Source organism: Cygnus atratus, chromosome 1 (genome assembly GCF_013377495.2).
Source record: "Cygnus atratus isolate AKBS03 ecotype Queensland, Australia chromosome 1, CAtr_DNAZoo_HiC_assembly, whole genome shotgun sequence".
Lineage (NCBI taxonomy): Eukaryota > Metazoa > Chordata > Aves > Anseriformes > Anatidae > Cygnus > Cygnus atratus.
The window spans coordinates 99,159,322-99,182,298 of record NC_066362.1 but is presented as its reverse complement, the minus strand read 5'-3'; the positions used below and the strand labels follow the sequence as shown (position 1 = coordinate 99,182,298).

General features: G+C 37.2%; 1 protein-coding gene across 1 annotated transcript in view; it reads left to right on the top strand.

Moving 5' to 3' along the window:
• Positions 1 to 22,977, top strand: part of SPAG17 (sperm associated antigen 17) — a 114,800-nt gene that overhangs the window by 53,075 nt on the left and 38,748 nt on the right. The window contains exons 18-25 of the mRNA XM_050708444.1: positions 3,478 to 3,662; positions 4,918 to 5,012; positions 5,873 to 6,115; positions 7,677 to 7,788; positions 8,354 to 8,482; positions 10,366 to 10,479; positions 14,449 to 14,657; positions 21,212 to 21,332. Coding sequence (XP_050564401.1) covers positions 3,478 to 3,662; positions 4,918 to 5,012; positions 5,873 to 6,115; positions 7,677 to 7,788; positions 8,354 to 8,482; positions 10,366 to 10,479; positions 14,449 to 14,657; positions 21,212 to 21,332 — 1,208 coding nt within the window. The remainder of the gene's footprint in view (positions 1 to 3,477; positions 3,663 to 4,917; positions 5,013 to 5,872; positions 6,116 to 7,676; positions 7,789 to 8,353; positions 8,483 to 10,365; positions 10,480 to 14,448; positions 14,658 to 21,211; positions 21,333 to 22,977) is intronic.

Here is a 22,977-nt window from a genome sequence, read left to right as displayed (position 1 = left end):
AAAGATCATATGTTAAAGTAAATGCAGGTCTTGCATTCAGATAGACACAGACAGTAATGTCAAATGAAGTCCATTGCACAAAATAATATTGGTGGATCCCTGACCTGTTCACTTTTCCAATTATTCCTGCCCTTCTTTAGATATCTTTCCTATACCCTATGCACTGGTTCAAGTTCCTGAACATAAACACCTGGTGCCAGTTTAGCAGCTGTGTCTGAGATGTCTGCACAGGGTGAGCAGATCTGAGACCATCGGAGACCCATGCTTTTCTGAAATGACACTGGAGACCAGGTCACATCCCCTAGTATATCTAACGTCACTTGGTGTTTACATGAATAACTTCATCCTAATGACCTACTGTTGTATTATCCGTAGAAGCAGATAATGATGACCAAGACCTCCTCAGGAAGCAATTATCTTTGAAAAAATAAGTCTTCATCTATGGGGTCCTAAAACAGTTTGGTAGCTCATGTTGAAAGGGCATTGAAATAGTCAATTCAAGGCTAGTTGCAAGATGGGAAGAGCTCTTGAATCCTGCAAAACAAAAGTTAAATGATTTTGCATCCAAAGAAGGAATGACGCATGCTCTCTGGCAGATGAATTATAATTCTGTTGAGGCTTGTCTAGCTATATATTTTCTTCTTATTATTCTTCCAGATATACTGAAAACAAGGCTTAGACATTAAATATAGCTTCTGCATGGGGCATGCCAGCTTTGCTCACTGACACTTCACAGCGTTCTGTTTCAAAGCAGAAAGGCATTCCTAAAGAAACTGGCGTAAGAGCTAACCAGAAGGTTTGGTTTTACTGTTCTTTTGGAGAAGTATTCACCATGAGTGCTCTCTATCTGCTACTTAGTATCTATGAGGAGCTATAGGCTCTCATTTGGTCCAGTTATGTGGCATCTATACATACCTTTTCTCTGCAAAATAATGAGCACGTTTTCTGACCTTATTCAACCTTTTTCTAAAGATCATTTCAGATTTCCAGACAAAGTATCATAAATATTTGCTAGTGTATGTTTCCAAGCAACATAACACTTCTGTGAAAGACAGCTTTTAAATACCTGGAGTGCTTCAAGCTGTTGCCTGCATTAGCTTCCAGATCTTGTTGAGTTGCCACACACGGTCATAAACCCTACTTATTAATGTAGTTTCAGTGTTAGTGGTATTTTACCTTTATGCTTATATTGTAAAGATATTTTTAATTTATATTTATAATTTGATTATACTAATTATCATATAATTATATTCATATATATAATTATATTAATAATTATACATTATACTTAGACGTAAGTACTGGATCCTGATGAGTTTAATAACTATTCATTAATTTACATTTTATTAAAATTACTATTATTCTAAATTTTGGGTTATATTTAAGAGTCACACTTTCACTACAGAGGGGTACTTGACTATCTCTTTGTTATGGTGTGTGTTTACTTGATACTTTTTTATTGTGACATCTTACAGATCAGATTCCCACTTTGCAGAGTTTTTTCATAGCTGCTCTCCAGAATATACTTCTGTTACCTGCATACTTGAGAAATGACTACCAGTTTGTTACAAGTGGGTCCTGTTATAGTAAATTCTAATGCAAGACAGAAATTTAACTTCTTATGTTGCAGCAACTTGATTTGGAGTTGGTTTTGGTCCTGGATATTCCGGTTAACTTTTCCTTCTTCTCTATGGATATCAAGTCCTGTAGTTCATGTAGAACATCCAAAAGTGTAGGAATTGTGCCCTTCAAAGGGTAGGCAGCAGGAGGCTACCTGTGAAATCCAATGGATGCTACTTACAAGCAGGGTCCAAAGGCATGGGTGCTTATGCCTACAGTGATACATGTGTACAAAACATTTTGATTTTGGATAGAAGTGACCACTTTATCAGGAAGCCAATTGAATTCCAACATTATCACAACTATTCTTTTTCTCAAATTCAATCTTAATGACATTTGTTTACTGTTTCATAGTAAACACATTACACAAGTTACTGGAAAAAATAATCCTTTCTGAGAAATGATTCTGAGTCAGACATTGGCAGTAGTGACATCAGAATACATAATAATAGAATGTGTATTTTTGACTTTGAATGACTGTTTCATTGCCCTAGAATATTTTCCACGCGAATAATCTCATTTTTATTTATAACATATATTCATCTTCAAGTTATTCCAGTACTGGCAACTCTAGGTCCAGACTAGTTTTGCCTTTTGTTTTCAACATCTTTGTTTTTCTACCTCGTTCACTTTTCTTTGGATAAAAGCAGAGTTGTCTTGTCTCTACTGAATACTTGATAAACAGTTCCTCCATGCAGGTACCTCAAAGCAGGCTCCACACACATTGCAGGAGGTAGGAGAGACTAGGGTATCTTTAAGCTGTACATAAACTTTGTACATCTCCAGCCTGTGTAGGTAGCATACATATTAAATCTCTTGAACATACAGTGTAACGCTACAGTAAGAAATTTGAAACTGGCACGAGGTCAAGAATTGCTTGTGCTGCCTACATGTTCACAAACAAAAACTGCAGATACATACAGAGCATTTGAACACAGCTGAATCATCTTGAATTTATGAATGAAAAACATTATGAAGATGTAACAACTGAATCTCATGCACTCTATACTAGCCCCTTTTACTTTTGCACATGTGAAGAATCTTACATTAAAGAATTATGGTAGTCCTCCAAATAAGGGGTAGAGCGGCAACTGCATATATGACTTTCAGCCTTTACCCTACCTTGAAAGCAGTTGTCCACAATGAACTATTTTAGTAGTTGTTTCAGATACCACTGGAAGATGAGATAATGCAAGTACAGATGCCAGCTGCAAACTCTGGATCAGTTTATCATTCAGTGCTGACTTCAGCTGTTAATTATCAATATTCTTAATTTATGCCAGGCTACAGTGCATTGATTCACTAGTATGGATTTGGGTGACAATTTCTAAATGCCTTTCCAGTCATACTGATAGAGAAGAGCTAGGAATTAAATAGAATAACACCTCCTTAGTTGCTGAACAAACAAATGAAGTGTATGCTAAAAGACAATATAAATCAAGAGCTACCAAGAAAATAAGTCATCCAAGTGACTGTTCAATATTGACTGAATAGTGAAGAGCAAAATTGGTCTCAACATTTCTTAAACTGAATGTCTATATGTTTTCTGACTTTCTGGACTTTCTTTGATGGCAGGCATTCTTTAGAAAACAGGTCTCTATTATCACTTTGCAGAAAGGAGAACCAAAATCCCAAACGTGAAAGAGATTAAGCATATACCATCCAGGCAAAAATACCACCTTCTTTTAAACAGAAAAAAAGAAAAATGAGAGAGACCCTGTCAAACACAATCCTTCTCTCAACAGTTACTGAATAATATTTGTATAAGAATCTGAGAAGCGAAGTGATTTTGTTTGACCTGAAATCATATGAGTGGAAACTGTGTTACGGTAAATAGATAAATATTGTGTTTTTCAGGAACTATCTTGAGCTGGTAGCCAACTCAGTTGAAGACTGGGTGAAAGAAGAAGAAGTCAAATACCAAGAAGAGAAGATAGCTAGGGAAATAGAGGCTCTTAAATTGGCAGAAGGCATTGCAGAAGGACCTTCTGAATTTTCTGAATGTGCTGTCAAAAAAACTGGCTTCCCTAAGAAAGCCACAAGTGGGTATCTTTCTGTTTTATTGTAGAAAAATCATTCTTCATGTTAAGTGTTGAGACTCAAAGCTGTTCAGAGAGTAGAATCCAATATATTTTTCATAAGTTAACCTTGTCATCTGTATAGACATAAATACGTTTCAAAATGAATTAAATACATGTATTTAAATATTCTGCATCATCCTTCATTCTGCAAACTGAGGCTCTTAATGTAAATTTACATTTACAATACCTGTGTTTATTTAATGGAATTACTCTAAGGATTACAAACAAATATGAATCCCTGTTTAGATGACTGACCATATGTAAAGATGATCAGTAGTTGAAGTTGGCATCACTTTTCAGAAAAAATCATTTTTAAAAGGGCAGCATAAAAGCTGGAAGTGAGAAGCTGTGAACTAGAAGCTAAAACTGGAAACTGGATTTAACTAGACTGCAGAGCAAACTTTAGTTACAAGCAACATTTTGGATAGTGAAAATTGTAAGCCATTCATACAATGAATTTTGAGCAGGCAACAGAATCTGAAAACACATTCTCACAAAAGAGAGCTCTTGTCCAAATTCTCTATTTGTGTATTTAAATGGAATTAACAATGATTTGTTATTTAGTCTTTGCTTTATTCACCTGCTTTGAGAATATACTTGAAACCTTCTAGCACTAAAAATTACCATTTCCAAAAATAGGATTGTCATTTCTTAACCTACTTAATGCTTCTGTACATAGTTTGGAAACCAAAAGGACAGTTTTGACTTTTAAATCATAACTTGTACCCATCTAGCAATCTGTGCTGGCTTTGGCTAGGATAGAGTTAATTTTTTTCATAGTGGCTAGTATGGTGCTGTGCTTTGAATTTAGGAGGAAAATAATGTTGATAACATACTGATGTTTTAGTTGTTGCTGAGCAGGGCTTGCATAGTATGCTTGTCCGCTTTTCATACTACCCTGCTAACAAGGAGTCTGGAGGTTACAACCAGGACAGCTCGCCCAAACTGACCAAAGGAATATATGGTCCCCAGTTATGAATACCAATTAATACTAGTTGTGAGATAAATTTCTTCTAATCTGAATAGCCTTTCTGTTTTATCTCTAAAATTATTTAACATTTGCTTTATTCTACTTTTATACTTATGTATTGTACTATTTACTAATATGTTTATTTATTTACTCACACTACTTTTTATTTATTTTTCCATTCTTTTTTTAAATTATTCAATTTTTATGTATTTATGACTGCACTTATTCCCCTTTCTTGTCTCAAAGACAGCACATCAAGACCTGAGAGCATAATGAAGACCATTCCAGAATCTCAATCCAGCAATGAAGAAAGTCCTTTTATCAGAGAAGGTTCTCTTAAGGTGAGACAAAAATATGTATGTTTCTGAAATGGATTACATAACACTGATTTGCCAGAAAGATAAGCTTTTGTTCTTGTAGACTTATATAGACTTGGCCCTATCCATTACACTACACAGATCTAGCTTAACTAGTATACTCCCCTGATTTTTTTTAATTTTATTTTGACTTCTCACAGCCATAGTATATCTCATCTTTCTTACAAGATAGTGTAGTAGTGTGTAGTGCTCTGCACTTTAAGTACTAACACTGGAATGTAGATATGAAATGGTGTTAGCCAGTTCCTGGATACTCAACTTGAGCTGGTATAGTTCAGGTTAGGCTAATGCCTATCTTGTAATTGTGAATGCTTACTATTTCTTCCACAGTGATTTCAGTGCTTTAGTGTACTGGAAAATATCAGATATCTCATGTTGTCTTTCTGATACAAATTGGTAATTCTGGTCTTGATACCTCATTCTTCTTTCTGTAAAAGAATGAAATCAGTTTATCTCACAGTTACACTTTGGGAATAAATTAATGCAGTGATGCATTCTGATATGGTCATAAACATTGTGGACAAGTGAAAAACAAAATGAATAATTCACTTATGACTGAATGTGTAAGATACAAATAGTAATCCTATATGTCTCCTATTGTCAAGAATGACTGATCCTGTGAGTTGAATGAGTCAGTCATTTTATGCAAAATAGAGTATGTAATATTGTAAAACTATAGACAAGTTTGAAAAATGTGAGTAAAAGACCAAAAGAACCAATGTTCTTTTGAGTTTGTTTACTGATGCTCTTTTCAGCATGCACGTATGAAATACTGTGAAATAGAAAGAGAACCACAGTAATTTGAACCCTAAAATTTAATTTAGGCTTGGAAGGAGGAACAGAATCGATTACAAGAGGAAGAACGACTTAAGGAAGAAAAAAAAGTGAAAAAAGAAAATTTGGGTGGTAAAAATAAAAGACAGGAGACAGCAATATGTGTAGAAAGTGAAGGTTCCAATAAGAAAAGTTTCTCTTCCAAAGAGAAACTTGAAGATGAGACAGCAAAAGCCCCTGAACCTGAGGAGGATCCCAGCATTCCAGAAACACATTCTGAGAAAGTGTATAAGGTAAAGAATCATATTGTTGCACCACGTTAGGAGAGTGTCAGCTATTTACATATAGTCAAGATTACAGCAAAGCTATTATCTGTTGTGAAACTAGAGTTCAGGGCAAATTAAGTCTAACTACATCCTGTTTAATTCCATCATTTTAGCAGCAGATCATTTCCTAAAAGTTTTGAAAAGCAGTTTCTGACATTTAAGACTATCCTACACAAGACTATTAAATTAACTTGGATGTTCTTTAATGTATATGACAAACGATAACACAAAGATAAGTTGATCGTGGTTTTGTGACCATGAATAATATATTCATGGGATGAATTTTGCCTGAAGATGTGGCTTTCATGGGAGAGGGTAGGAAAAAGGAACATAGAGACCTGTTACGATTCACTTACTTGGGCATTGCTAGACCTAACTGAAGTTTTGGCTGTCCACATTGGAAATCAAGTGAAAGGAATTCACTGTTTCTTCCATTTCCTGTTTCAAATTTCATGTTCTTGGAGTGAGTTAATTCAAGACTTTTGGCCTGTTACACTAACAGAGGGATATTCCTTACCAGGGGAACTCTTCACTATTGTATCCAAACAATTTTTAGGCAGTTTGCACTGATTTATATTTGCTTTTTATATTAAACCTTGCATTAAAGACCATCATCCTGTGGTTTCCTTCTCACTACACACCATGAAACTATAGACTTGCAAAGCAAATCTTCGTAGGTACTAGACTAGGTGTCCCAAAAGCTATTCATTATTTCAGTACCAGGAAATGACAGTTATGGATAATATCCTACTTCTCCTTGAAGTTTTCTGGGGATAAAGCTATGAAAACAGGAGATCCATATTCATGGAAGTACTTCTGTACCCAGCTCCTACTTTCACTATCCACATCTCTTTCGAATTAAGGAATATAAATAAGGTACAACAGAGTTCCTTTGTGACACAAAATCCCATTTTATAGATGTAGACAATGGTTGTGCACTGCAAATGAAGTGACTTGCCTGTGTCAATATATTTTAGTCTAAACTTACTTGAGTATGAGCTTCAAACTCAGAGATATATAACTTCCTAGTCTGAACTTGCCTGAGTACGCTTAACTAAGTTTTGCCAATTTGTGGCTGGTTAGAAGGCAGAGCAACCTAAGAATCAGGTTTACAGTGTCTGAAATCCAAAATCTAGAGGCTGAAAATCTGAATCTTTACCTGTCCTGTTCATGATGTACAGATCTCATGGCATTGGACTTTGTCTCTTTGCACTTGTCCAGAATTTTTCTACCCCTCTCATTATATGTTAAGCCACCAGACTGCTACTCTTCATTTCCACTGGTGGCTCCGTGCCACTGAATGACCAGATTCTGCACTCTTGTGGAACAAGTTACTTCAGTTAGTAACTGAGGTACTATTTGGATATAAGAATAACATGCAATATATTTGCTAAAGTAATAATTACAGCAGTTAAATGTCTAAAAAAAATGTTCAGAAAAATACTGTTGTAATGATCTGTCCTTCATTTACCTCTTTCACAGCTTCTGCCTTTCTCATTTACCCATAGTCTAAAATTTGTTTTTCCAGTTTCTCGGTTACAACATGGGGGAGAGTCTCATTCAAGTGTCTGGAATCAATCACTATCTTTTCCCATCTGATGGAGGACAGATTCAATTAGAGAAGATAGAGTTTGTAAAAGGTGAGTCTTCTACTCTTTATGCTTTGCTTTAACTCTATTAATAACTGATGACATAGTTTCTTTATCCGTAAATGCTTTTTCGCATCTCAGCAGTAGAAATTCTGTTAAAGACATTGTGAGCATACCGTATAATTCCATATTAGACTCTATTACCACTAAAGTTTACATTTTGCTATAGTAGGTTAGCAATTGATAGATAAAGTATCAAAAATTAGAAGTGGTGAAAAATCTGTTCATATTTATTTCTTCAATGGCAACCAGTGCAAGATATTCCAAGAATGCATGTCCCAATAATTTGTCCAGTCAAATGCAACATTTCTAAGTAACATGGTTATTTTGCAGCCTTTCAGATCTCATTGTCAGGAAGTCTTCTGAATTTTTAGTCAGACAATCTAAACTCAGATAACCTTAATTTTGTCATCTTTGCCCAATATTAAGCAATTGAATCCAGTTCTGAGCAATTTTCTTCTTCGTGTACCTTGTAGTTGCAGGTGCAAGCTTTTTGGGGACAGAGGTCAGTTCCGAAGCCTGGTGGGAGAAATAATAGTATTCCATTGCCTTGCAGGTCTAACTTTGGTTAAGTTGAAAGTGATAAAGGACAACCACAATTTCTTCATTCATATCACAGATCCCAAGAAAAACTTAACAGGAACTGAAGTGCAAGAAAGTAATGATGAACATCAAGTTACATCAGGTTAGTGGTTTGACATCACTGATATAAAGAATTAATAGTTTGACACATTTAGTAGTTGGATGCAAACCTTATCAGCTAACATAAGATAAATTCCTAATTACAGAGGGTGAATAAGATCAGTGTTGCTCCAAATAGATGCATAATTTCAAATGAAGAATGTGGGCAGGAATTTATGTTATTAGACATCATTCAAAATTACAAATATATCAGAATCTCTGTGAATGTAAGGTTTCTTCCACCATAAGGCGTAAGTGAAATGTTTAGTTATTAGTAACATTCATCAAAAAAAAAAAATTGATTGTGCATTTTTCTGGCCACTACCATCTCTTTTACAATTCACTGTCCAGATCAGAAATCCAAAGAAGATGTAGAAATATTTTTTTCAGTAGACAGACTTACAATTGAAATAATCTGTCGGAGAATGTTGGAAACTTGCAGATCAAGAACAGCTCCAACAAGTTGGAGTTGAAAGAGTCTTTGGTCTTTGTACCCTCTGAGTCAGGAGATGGCAAAGACTGGGCACTTCAGCCTCTGTCCTCACCCTTGTGGACTGTGTTGTGTGAAATGTTAACTTATGTGGGGAGACAGCTCTTTGTATCTGAGATCAGAGGAGGACCCAGTCATTAAAAGACACAGGACTAAATAATAATCCAGTTTTCTGACTTAAGCATCATGAAGAGATCTTAAGCACAGTGCAGGACAACAGGTGCAAACCACTCTCTCTCTGAGGCAGGGAAATCACTGAACAGATTCACTATTCCTTAAGAGAAGAATTCTCTTCTTTAGTAGTGGACTCCTGATCTTAATGTGGCCTGGGAAAGCCTAAGAGAATGCAAACTGAATTTTGTATACTATGCCCAGAATAAATTTTCCTGGAAAGGGAAGAGTTTCCCCTTTGAACTGGATCTCCTTTTGTGGATCATATGGCTGTAGCATTATTGCCTCCTCAAGACATTTGGTGTGGAAACAGATCCTTTCTGCAGTTCAGCAACATCTGTTGCTGGTTGCCATTGCCATGTTGCTAACTGACACAAGTATTGAATCCAAATCCTTTCTGAACCCAGCCGAGGGTGGTTCCAGGAAGGAAAGTGTTTTGTAACAATATGTGTATATATTTGTTAAAAGCACTTTGGGATTGCTCATGCAGAACTGAAGAGTGTTGGAAAAGTATAACTTTTGGTAGGTATGTTAGTTCTTTTACTCTTCAGTGTTAGAAAGCATCCTGTTCCTGCTCCTCTCTTTGGCAGCAGCTGCCACCATTGAAATAATAGTAGATTGGATGAATAGAAAATTTGCATCCCTTCCACAGATGAGATATTTCTTGTCTGCCCTTCTGAAAGTGGTCCTGTGTCATTCTGGGGTCTGTCAGATGGTACTTTCAATCACAATGTGTTAACATCTGAAGCAACGTGTAGTCATTTGTCACCAGTGGGAGGCTTTATTTCTGTGTAAACAGGAGTCCCCTGTGTGAGAAATGAGCAGTTCAACATTCTTGTCAGCCAATACGGGACAGAAACAGGATACTTGACTCTAGAACTTGGCTCTTTTGCGGTTTAAATTAAAAAAGACTCTTCACTGATTTTTTCACTGATTGTTGCTGTTAAACCTGTTCTTACAGACATAGCTAATTAGAATGCAATTTGTAGATGAAAGGCCACAGGTACATTATACAAAACTGACTATTATACACTACCATATGAGTGGCATGACAGGCAATGCACCACAGCTATCACCCTTATAAAGTTTTTCCCACCCTGTATTTATTTATTTTACAGGTTAGTCATCCACCTTAAGGTGCCACTGTTCACACCAGTCATTGGTTTGCAGGTCAGGTGGTTCTAGTATGTGTTGCTATCTGTAAAATTAATTTTGTTTTTTTAAAGGAAAAATGAAGAATCAAAAGAAAGCTGTGAGCAAGTTTGGATCTTTTTCAGCCACCTTAGAAGATGGAATCCAGCTGTCCCTGAGCTATTATGGACCTACAGGGAAGACAGCAGGTAAAGTAAGCAAATAGAAGAGGATATTTGAGAACCATAGGGGGAAATATTTTTCTTCTTTTTTTTTTTTCCATACACCCCTTATTCAATAATTTGTTGCATGCAATTTAGTCTTTCTTAACAGCTGTTACTACATGGTGGGGAATTTTCAGCAAGGCTTGAGTTGAGATTACATTGTCAAGAACATTCTATGATCCAAATTTCAAAATGGAGGGAGGTCTCCATGCATTTTTTACTTACTGTGAAAATAGAGCAGTGCAATGAGAAACTTGAAAGTGTTGTTATTAAGTAGTCCAGCAAAATCAGCCAGTTAATTTGAGCCAAAGAAAATGTGATTTGCTGAGGAGTCTTCTTGGTTTTCCAAGAAATAATATTTTTGTTAACTCATATAGGTGATTATGGAACTTTCATTTTATGTTAGGAGTTGGACTCTAGGCTACAGTTGTGCAGTCATAATGAGGGATTTCTCTCAGCCTTTCAATAAACACATTCACCAACTGGAAGCAATTGCTTCAAAAAACCACAGTGAAAATAGCGTCTGTTTTTACCAAGAGCTTTTTGTTTCCATTACATTTGAAAGGCCACTGAAACCATCATACAAATAAAAGTGAAACCTTCCTCTGATCAGAAAATAATCCCAGCTTTTTTCAGCTCTTAAAATATGAAAACATTTAATTGAATGCATCTTTGTGTGGACCGTGGTAAACCATTCAACTATACACTCAGTTTTAATTATTCCAATACATTTTTCAAATGAATTACTAAAAAAGGACTTCTTAAACTTGAGCAAAGATAGCATCCACAATGTAGTTGACTGTGAAAACTCATGTATTTTGGCATGAGATGTGTCTAAACACCTACTTGTTAGCTGGTGATGTTCAGGTTTTTTTCACATATACCATAAGCAACCTGTTCTACATTAGAATATTCCTTGCCATGTTGAGCTTTACTGCAGCACTTCTGACTGGTTGGTATGCTTTGACTGTTTGCAGTTTTCCTACAATCACTTGCTTATGCCTACATTCCCCTGTGGGCATTTGTATTATAAGTGCTTAGAAAAATTCTAACCAGAAAAACTCTGGCTTAGGCTATTCATATACACCATCCATCCATCCCTAATGTAGAATGGTATGCCACGTAATCTGTAGTTTCTCCCCATGGATTGGTTAAATTGTGTTACTGAATTATTTTCTGGAACTTCTATAATTCTCTCTGTTCTTCTTGTTTTTCTCATTTTATATCTTCCATATTCCTTTTTGAAGTTAAGATGACAAAAATCCCCAGATTGTTTGTCAGCTTTACACATCTTTTTTATTTCTTGGTTGAATTTTAATAATGTTTAAGTTAAACAAACTTTTAAGTTCTGAATTGTTTTCTCTAGCATGACCAAAATGTAACTTTTGACTTAGGAGTAAGCTTCTCATCACTTTGTGATGCACTGCTTGAGCACCTGCAGGACTTTCACATCAGGGTATTATATAACCTTTGCACCTGTATTTGTGCTTGGATGAAATCCTGAGAGCACAACTCCAAGTGCTGGAGATCTGATTTTGTTTTCAGCAGGAAAGAAACCTTCCTTACTCTGACAGTGTTCTGGAATTTCCCATCATTCTCAAGACTTGTAAAGACACTTTCCCTCAGTCACAGCAATCTATTCTGTCTTTGTTACCCTCAGACAATGAGTTCTTATTTTTCAGGGCAACCATAGTAAAAGAGTAGGTGAAATTTCCTTAGGGGTTGAGAGCCTATAACAGCTTTTATTCCTAAATTCAGCACTCTGGAAAGTGTCATCTGAAACTGATCATGCTCCACTTCACGGCATGGGAGCTTGATAGTGCCCCTCTAAATGTAAGAGGTTGCTTATACCTAATTTGCGGTGTTCACATGGATATTTAGACTAACCTGAAAGGATAGATCATGTTCACTAATGTTTTTAAAGGTCAGTTGCCTCAGAGTCCTACATGTCAACTATCCTGCTTCTTGGTAGAGAATTACTTCTGTCCAAGTTTATTGGTCAGCTGTTTCTACTCATTAGCCACCTGTAGATCAGTACTACTGCTTTTTTATTAAACGGTCAGGCTGTCTAATAAATGTGCATCACAATGGCTGCCATGGAGAATTTTAAACTTTCCAATCTTATATAATTGTTTGAGAACTTATTTCTGGCATATTACAAATAAAACAGATTTATTCATCTTTCCTCAGACTTCCAGTGAACCATAAAAGTCACGCAGCATAAATGTCAGCAACCTGAAAACAGAGCCACCTAACAAAGCATCAGATGCATGTGTCAGCCACGTATCAGCTAATGAAAATGAGGACTTCAAAAATCCTTATGCTGATCTAAATTTTCCTATCAGCTAAAGGTCGTGAATGTATTGGGATAATGGTGCATTTCCCTAATGCTGGCACCAACACAAAAACTGAGGTTAAAGGCTTAGCTTAAAACCTGAGGTGGAAGGTTTGTTTTCCAAGGGCTTCTAATTATGACTTTATCACCTGATGATAGTTTCTAGATGATAGTTTCTTCTAGCCTTAGATTGTTAATTTTTGTGTCACCTTTGCAGTTCCCATAAATCCAGAATCATTTATAAGACAAATGTTCCAGAACACACAGACAACCTTTCTAGTAGTTTAGAATTTTATTTTTGATGTGGGCTCTGCATTTTCTTACCTGCAATGCTAAAAGCATCTAAGCCAAAACCTTTCTGGAAACCACAAATACAGTCTTGTTCAGCTGAAGATATATTAACACTTCATTTGCATTACAGAAAATACAGTGAGCTCATACTGGAATGGTTTTATTAGCACACTTCTGTAAGCATTTCTTCCCCCTTTGTCTGAATGCAATTTAGCTTGCAATTTGTCAATGAGTTAACTTTTCTTTGCCTAATTTATTAGTTTTCATATTAAAAAACATTGGAAAAAGCAAAATTAAAAAGTAATTTAATCAAAAGGATTTTATAAAAAAAGGATTTTTGGAAGTCTTCCTAAAGACACTCTTGCAATGACTGACTTGTCATTAAACTTCATACTTTCAGAAACTACTAAGCAAATCAAGCTTGCTGTATTTATTTAAATTTTAAAAAAGCTGTTTTCTGAGCATCATGTTTTGCTCACTCGCGTTTTCAGTCCTTTATCTATATGGATGTGGTTAAGATATGGATAATAAATAGCTCCATCTGGGGTAAGAAATTTTCCAAAACGGACAGGAATTCAATTGCCTGAATTATCTGGATGGAAAACAAGGTGCTATTCCATGAATTGTAGTCTTGGGACTTAAGCTGCCTTCAAGCAAGAGGAGGTGATTAAAAAAAGTGTCAAAAAAAAAAAAAGGATTAGGGTTACAGCTGGCTGGGTTTTTCAGATTAAGGAGAAATATTTGTTCATTGAAACAAAAAAATGTGTTACATAAAATCTTATTTTATATTAATATTATTTTCAAGTCAGTGTTTTGGAAGGCAACATGAGTACTTCCTGTCAGCGTGCTTAGCAGGCTGCCCTAATGACTGACTTTTAAGAAGTGAGAGAGACTCAGCAACAGAATCTTTCTGAATCATTTTAGCAAAATAGAGCTATGAAGTCCAAAACTGCTGGAGTCAGTCCATGCTCCATCAGCCTGTGATAAAGCATAATAACAGCGACCTTATCCTAGATGCTAGACTCAAAATGTCTCCATGTATATAAGTATTCCGGAGGTAAAAGAGAAAAACAAAGCTGTAATTTCTATTTTTGAGACCAATGACAAGCTATGGGAAACAAGTTTGAAGATTTCTTTTAGATTAACAGGTAGTCCGCTGTGGAGAGATTTTCCAAATAATTTCATATATTCAGTCCCTCTGTCTTATTCCACTGAGTTTATTATTTCAAAGGTAAAATTTAGTGTATAAAATATTGTCAAAAATAGAATGTGGTAAACTACATTTATGAAACGTAATTGCATTAAAATATTTCTTTTCCCTTTTTTAGATGATGAAACAGATCCTGTCTTAGCAACAGTTCTGAACATCCCTTCTGTTCATATTCCGACTGTGTTTCCTTCTACTACGTCAGCTTCAGGAAAAAAAGATAAGTCAGTCAAACAAAAACCAGGAAAATCTCTGCCATCTACAAAAGCAAGCCATAGCAGAGTAAGCTCTCCACCACCAGACACCCACATAAAACAAGAAGAAGGAAAGGTGAGAGAACAGACATTATCCAATTAACACAGAAAAGAAACAAACAAAAATTTAGATACATAAGCTTATGTACTAGACAAATATATTTGTCTCAGAGGGCTTTGAGATGTGCCTTAACAAATTCCTAATAATTTATGGTGCTTCTAAGGATATGTTTTACTCTTCCAATTGCTCTTGGGTATAAATATTGGCAGTTGTTAATGAAGATACCCTTTAAGACTCCATGATGTAGAACAGTGAGTCTTCCGTAATCCACATGTTTTGTTGACTTTGGCTTTACAGTTAAACCTGTTACATTCTCACTGACTAGAACTGCTCTAGAAATTAATTTTTAGTTTAACCAAATAAGAAAACTTCTCTGTGCTTTCCAAAACCTGTATTGGAAAGTCTTTAACCAACCAAATTGGAATCATAGAATCATTTAGACCCTTAATATCATCATGTCCAACCATCAACATAACATTAGCAAGTCTACCACTAAACCATGTCCCTAAACACCATGTCCACACATCTCTTAAATACCTCTAGGGATGGTGACTCCACCACTTCCCTAGGCAGCCTGTTCCAATGCCTAAACACTCTTTCTGTGAATAAATTCTTACTGATACCCAATCTAACCCTCCCCTCAGACAACTTGAGGCTATTTCCTCACATCCTATTACTTGTCACCTAAGAAAAGAGACTGATACCCACCTCACTACAACCTCCTTTCGTGTAGTTGTTAGAAAACAATGAGGTCTCCCCTGAGCCTCCTTTTCTCTAGACTAAACAACCCTAGTTCCCTTGGCCATTCCTCATATATCTTGTTTTCTAGTCCCTTCACTAGCTTTTTCGCTTCTCTCTGAATGCATTTCAGCAACTCAGTACCATTCTTGTAGTAAGGGTTCCAAAACTGAACATAGTACTCAAGGTGTGGTCTCACCAGTGCCAAGTACAGAGGAACAATTACTTCCCTCGTCCCACTGTTCACAATATTTCTGATATGTGCCAGGATACTATTGGCCTTCTGGGCCACGTGGGCACACTGCTGTCTCATTTTCAGCCAATTGTCAGCCAAAACCTCAGGTTCTTTTCTGCTGGGCAACTTTATAGCTGCTCTTCCGCAAGCATGTTCAGCTCCATGGGGTTGTTATGACCCAAGCACAGCACCCAGCATTTAGCCTAATTAGCGGAGAGTTTTGCAAAAGCCTTCTTTGCAATTTGGTCTTTCCAGTTGGTCATTAGCCAGGGACCAGCAACTTGAAGAACCTGCTTTTGTCGATGGCTGAAGTTATTTCTGTCCCAGGACAGGCCTTTGGAAAGGATGGATGGCATTTCAAAAACAGATTCTGAATTTCTGTTATGGAATACTTATCACAGAGTAATACAGGAATTACATGGCCATGTGCATCAGAAGAGCATAACATTTGATCTTGAACATCTTCCATAGAGTTCTGTGAGAAGTTTTGGGGCATTAAAACATGTGAGTGGGGGACAAATGGTTCACAATTCCCCTCTGCAATATAACTAACCTAGATTATTTCAGGTCATTAGCTAACTAATGGTAGAATATTTTAGGCAACCACAGGAGGTTTGTTTGATCCTGTGATCTCACAGACCTGCCAGAGTATCAGTTACATCAAAAGTTCTCAAAGCAATACAGAAGATATAGCAGCATGCTGGAAGAGGATGCAAAAGTTTTCTATTTGAGATGATTTAATCTCTTTTCTTTTTTGACGCTGTTTTCTCCAACAAGTAGTCCTAGAAATGCATGTTTTAAAACACCAAACAAGCTCAGAGAGAAGGAGAGAAATGAACATGAACACTATTAAGAACCAGTTTAGTCACCACGTTCAGTTTAGGAAAGCAGTGTCTTCTGATAACAGGTATTATTGGTACATAAAGCAATGAGGTCCATAAACAGTTTCATTTAACGTTGATGCTCTAAAATATACATTCTGGGATAATTCTTTAATACTAATTATTTTAAAAAGCTATCCCTTCTAACCTGAGTGATCAAGTTACAAAAGAGAGTAGCATTTCTAGATAACTTGCTTGCGCTTGCTGAATGTGGTTCTTAATATCTTTCCCAATTAACTGCAAAAATATTTAAAGTATATATTTTACGTTTTGATTTTCCCCCAATTTGATTATATCTTTAATCAAGGATGGCTGAAACAAAAAAGAGAGAACTGCTAACTGAATCATAGAAGCATATCATAGAACGACTTGGGTTGGAAGGGACCTTAAAGATCACCTAGTCCCAAACCCCCTGCCATGGGCAGGGACACTTCCCACTATACCAGGTTGCTCCGTGTCCCATACAACCTGGTCTTGAACACCTTCAGGGATGGGGCATCCATAACTTCTCTGGGCAACCTGTTCCAGTGTCTCACCACCCTCATAGTGAAAAATTTCCTCCTAACATCAGATCTAAATCTTCCCTCCTTTAGTTTAAAACCATCACTACACTCCCTGACAAAGAGTCCTGCCCCAGCTTTCCTGTAGGCTGCCTTTAGATACTGTAAGGTCACAATAAGGTCTCACTGGAGCCTTCTCTTCTTGAGGCTGAACAACCCCAACTCCCTCAGCCTGTCTTCATAGGAGAGGGGTTCCAGCCCTTTCATCATCCTCATGGCCTCTCTCTGGACATGTTCTAATAGGTCTATGTCTTTGTGCTTGGTGCCCAAGAGCTGAACACAGTACTCCAAGTGAAGCCTCCCAAGAGCAGAGTAGAAGGGGGACAAGCACCTCCCTCAACCTACTGGCCACTCCTCTGTTGATGCAACCCAGGATACAGTTTGCCTTCTGGGCTGCAAGCATGCACTGCTGGCTCATGTTGAGGTTTTCATCCACCAGAACCTCCAAATCCTTCTCTGCAGGGCTGCTCTCAATGTGTTCTCCACCCAGTCTGTTCTCATGTCTGGGATTGCCCCAACCCAGGTGCAGCACCTTGCTCTTGGACTTGTTGAACCTCATTAGGTTCACATGGGCCCAATTCTCAAGCTTGTCCAAGTCCCTTTGGATGGCATCCCTTCCTTCTGTTGTATCGACTGCACCATTCAGCTTGGTGTCATCTGAAAACTTGCTGAGGGTGCACTCAATCCAATTGTCTATGTCGTTGTTAAAGATATTCAGCAGTACCGGTCACAAGACAGACCCCTGAGGTACACCACTCATCACCGGCCTCCACCTGGAGATAGAGTCATTGACTACCACTCTCTGGGTGTGGCCTTGAAGCCCATTCCTTAACCATTGAATGGTCCACCCTTCAAATCCATCTCTTTCCGGTTTGGAGATCAGGATGTCATTGTGTCAAAGGCCTTACAGAAGTCCAGGTAGATGACATCAGTCAGTCTTCCCTTGTCAACTGATGCAGTCACTCCATCTCAGAAGGCCACCAGACTGACCAGGCACAATTTGCCCTTGGTGAAGCCGTCTCGGATCACCTCCTTGTCCTGCATGTGCCTTGCCATTGCTTCCGGGAGGATCTGTTCCATGATCTTTCCAGGCACAGAGGTGAGGCTCACTGGTCTGTAGTTCCCTGGGTCCTCCTTTCTATCCTTTTTAAAACCAGGAGTGATGTTTCCCTTTTTCCAATCACCAGGGACCTCACCTGACTGCCAGGACTTTTCAAATATGGTGGAGAGTGGCTTGGTAACTCCATCAGCCAGTTCCCTCAGGACCCTGGGATGCCTCTCATCAGGCCCCATGGACTTGTACGTGTTTAGTTTCATCAGGTGGTCTCGAACCCGCTCTTTGTTTACAGTGGAAGGGACTTTGCTCCCCCAGCCCCCATCTACAGAGTCAGGGACTCGAGAGACGTGGGCAGCCTGACTGGCAGTGAAGGCTGAGGCAAAGAACTTGTTGAGTACCTCAGCCTTCTCCACATCTGTTGCTACCAGTTCTCCTTTCTTGTTTATCAGAGGGGGCACACTCTCCTTGGCCTTTCTCTTCTGGCCAACATACCTATAGAATCCCTTCTTGTTATTCTTTGCGTCACTTACCAAGCTCAGTTCCATCCGTGCCTTGGCTTTCCTGATCCCATCCCTGCACATCCAGACAGCATCCCTGTACTCTTCCCAGGCCACACATCCCTGCTTCCACTGCCTGTGCATTTCCGTCTTGCTCCTCAGTTTGACCAGCAGGTCCTTGCTCAGCCATCCTGGTTTTCTTCCCTCCCTGCTCACTTTCTTACACAGGGAGATGGAGAGTTCTTATGCTCTAAGAAAAACATCCTTAAAGAGTTGCCAGCTTATCATAATTATGTTAACTGAGCTAGGCTAAGCTGTTCAAAGAGGTAGAATAGGCAACATGGAAATGAAGGGTTAAATGCAATACAGATACATTTGAAACAGGAAATAGCTTCCAGTGAACGGTAAATGAGAGGAGAGGGTAGTAAGAAAGACAAGAATGGACAGGTGCTGAGAACATCCTTGGAAGACTCTCTGACATGACATAGCTATGCTGCTCTGTGGTACCCAGTGAATGAGGTGATGCTATGTCTCTTGTTTCAACATGGATTCTGTCCATATCCACAAAAATTGCTACTGAGCCAATTTTCACAAGTTTAACTAGGTATTTATAGAGCATGAGCATTGAAAGTGGTGCAGGGATTTGCCAAACAGCACTCAGCGTAATGTACAGCAATTGTATGGTACAAAAGAAAACCTGCATAAATTCCTATACCACAAAAATTCTGTCATGAGGACATCTTTAAGTTCCTCCTCTTCTTCCAAGAGGCTATTTATGACTTCATTTAGAATGTCTTCAGTAATTTTTTGTGTTTTAATAAAAATTAAAAAATAAATAAATCAATCAATATTCATTTGCTAGTGCATACAGCACCTGGCTATGTGAGTTTGCAGGTATTTTAGAGGACAAGATCTGAGGTGAAGTTGACAAATTCACATGGACATCATCCAGAAAATAGGATGCAAATCAGTAAGGAAATGTACTAGGTTCTACAATTGCGTATAAATAATATATCAACAGAATGGATGACCATTCCATCAATAACAGTTATGCAAAAAAAGGTCTGAGAGTTGAAAAGGATCACAAGCTATACATAAGTCAACAATGCCATCTTGCTGTGAGAAGGGCAAACGCCATATTGAAGAGAATAAACAGGAGAATAGCCTGCTAAAGTGAAATTATTCTTCCGTTCAGGGCTGGTAAGGCCTCAGTTGCAGTGCTGTTTCCAGTTATGGATAACGCACTGCAAGAAAAATATGGGCCACGCTGGAGAATTCTAAGGAAAGCACCAGGAACAGTAAGAGGTCTAGAAAACTTGACCAGTGAGGAGAGGTTAAAAGAGTTGGTTTGGGTTTGTTTGATCCAGAGCTTAGAGACAGAACAGCCTGCTCTAAAGAGCTAAATGGACAATGTCATCTCTTATGTTAGCCCATATAACCAGAAGAAATTATCAGAAGTAAACTTATTTTTGCAAGAGAGATTCAGGCTAACCAATAGGAAAGTCTCAGTAAGGTTAAACAAGGTAAAGCACTTGGAATATATTGCCTAGGGAAACTAGGAAATGTCTAGCCCTGGAAATTTTTACAATAGGTAGGTTTTCTCAAACTGTATAGTTATACTTGATATTTTGATATAGTTATACTTGATTTTTTTTTTTTAACTATTAGAAAGGGAGAAGTAGATGACAACTGAGGTTTACTTCTACCCTTTCCTTTGTTGTCTTCCTTATGATTCCTGTGCCTGTGATCTTAGGGTAATGAGGATAGCCTTAATTACCCAGTAATATGTAAAGTAGCTATAAAATATACAGTATCCTTTATCTAAAAATATCGGGCAAAACATCTGCCATTTTTTTCTATTTTTCCTCTATATTTCTTTTCCTATAAATCAAGAATACGGGATAATACCAGGACTAGTTCTCTCTGTTACCTGTCTGCAAAAAACTGCTTTCATCTTAGGACTGGCATAGTGTAGCTCATTGTCACATACATTTCTGAGGAGATGACGTCAAAGGATCCACTGTTGTATTTTTCCCAAATGTTCTAGTGTCTTCAGACATTCCTTAGGTTAGGTCATCCTCATCTTTTCTATTTATCAGGACGGTTTCCACTACGGAGCAATACAAAGAGAATTACACCTTTTGATTGTCAACTATTCCTTCTTGTCCTCTTCTCATCTGTCATATTTCCAGCAGACTGGAAGTACTGTTCTACTTATCTTTTGTGCTCTTTTAGTAATTATAGGTAAAGTAGCTGATGCAATCTCAATGCTGTTCTGTTATGGTCTTCCACTTCATGTTATCCATTTATTGTCATCTCATCCTGACACCATGCACAAGGTAGCATAATGACTCAGCAAAATTAATAAAGTTAGGAAGAGTTTTTCTTAAAGGGTTAATGAAGAGGAATGAAATAAGATAGCATAATCAAAAAAACAGAGTAATGTTTCCAGTTCAAAATCCATACATTCTCAAAGTGCTATAAATGACTGATAGAAAGTACTTTTTTGAAATGTTTTGGTAAAACTGATATCTATATAATCTATTTTTTTTCTTAAGTCTTTTAAAATGGAATAAAACTAATTCATGTTTCGCTCCATAGGTGGAGATAAAAGAACCAGCTTCCCAAACACAAGTCATTTCAGATGCTCTTGCTTTCCGAAGCTTGAATGTCTCCTGTCCCAATGGACTAGTAGTAACTTTCCTTGGTGAAAGTTTTGAAGGTTAGTTTTTCAGCCACTGTAGAATAAGGAGTTTTTAAAGAAGTTAAAATTACAGAAGGAAATTATTTCTGCTTTGATGGGTGTAGATATAGCAATGTGAAGTATTAACATCTCAGATGGCTGATTCTTTCATAATGTCTATTTAATAGCAATTGCAACATAAATAATGTGTTTCAATTCAAATATAAAATCTAACAGTGCAAGGATTTAGACATAGACTGGGGGGAGAGAAGCAGGAACCCTAAAAATAATGTGGGAGTCATGTTGAATAATCTGTTGAATATGCGTATGTATAGGAATACAGGTGAAAAGGAGCACATTCAGTTACTGAATACATATATACAGAGGAATCTTAAGTGATAACAGTAAGATTAAGTTGCCTATATTTGTGTTTGGAATATTATGTATTGTTGTTAAGCCTACAAGGCAAGTTTTTCATAGTTTGGAATATTCAGGATAGAGTAACAAGAATGATTAGTGGATCAGAAAGTTTATCTTACTGTGAGCTCATGTCAGGAGAACTCTATATGACTACCAAAATAAAGATCAAATGAGTGACTGGTGCCATTCTGGAAGTACAAAGAAATCAGAATTTTGGTGACAGCTTGTAAATACAGAGCTTGTAAACACAGTATATAAATGTGTTACAAATTTTAGGAACTTGAAACTCAAGAATAGTGCTTTTATGCTAGATTTAAGATACTCTCATTTTTTAATGCTAAGAGTGACTAACAAAACTAACCCATGCTGTGATATACTGTCTTCTGCTGGATATTTTATAATCAGGTTTAGTTGCTTTTCTAAAAGATATGATCATGTTGAAAAAGGAATCACTTCAAGTAAGTCCTTTGCTTTATGCCACCCAGACTGTACAGACAAGGTGTTTGTAATAACCCTTTATACATTTATCTTTGAATTTCCTTTCAAAGAATGATCAGGTATATAGATACTTCTAAGTTTCTGTGCTAGACGTATTCTTCTGCAATGATTCGATTTCCCTGCATTTTTGAAAATCAGCATGAGGTTCATCTTTGCATACCATAAACTGTTGTAATCCTCAGTTTTCATAAGTTTTGGGTTTTGAAGCAGACAAATGCGTTTTAGTTTTCTTTTGTCACCTGGTCAGTTTTTAAAATGGCCACATACAGATGTTATTTAATGCCTATGTAGAATAGATCCATGCAGCCCAGGGTGTGTTAGAGCTACTGAGTGGGTGAAAATAGACCAGAACAACTGCAGAAGTGCCTATATATCCAGGATTTATCACACCTGTGAAATCTCGCTATCAGTAATTCCAACATATCCTATACGTGAGCTATTGCATAAAAAACAGCAGAATCATTCATTTTCCTGGCAACTGATGAAACAACAGTAAATGTCATCCATACCTCTTAGAAACTAGCCAAGTAGCAAGTCCAGTATATATAAATTAAGAAAAAAACTTATTGTTATTAAATAGCATAGAAATGTTATATTGTCCACCAGGATACAGCACAGGTTTATAATCATGTGGTTGAGAAATATCTTGATTTTTTATTTTTATTTTTTTGTCATACAGGCCTGAATTAATAGTAAAATCTTCCCTCATTTTTCTTCTTGGATATCCCTTCCCTCTTCATATCAAAATATTTTGGCAGTTTAGAGT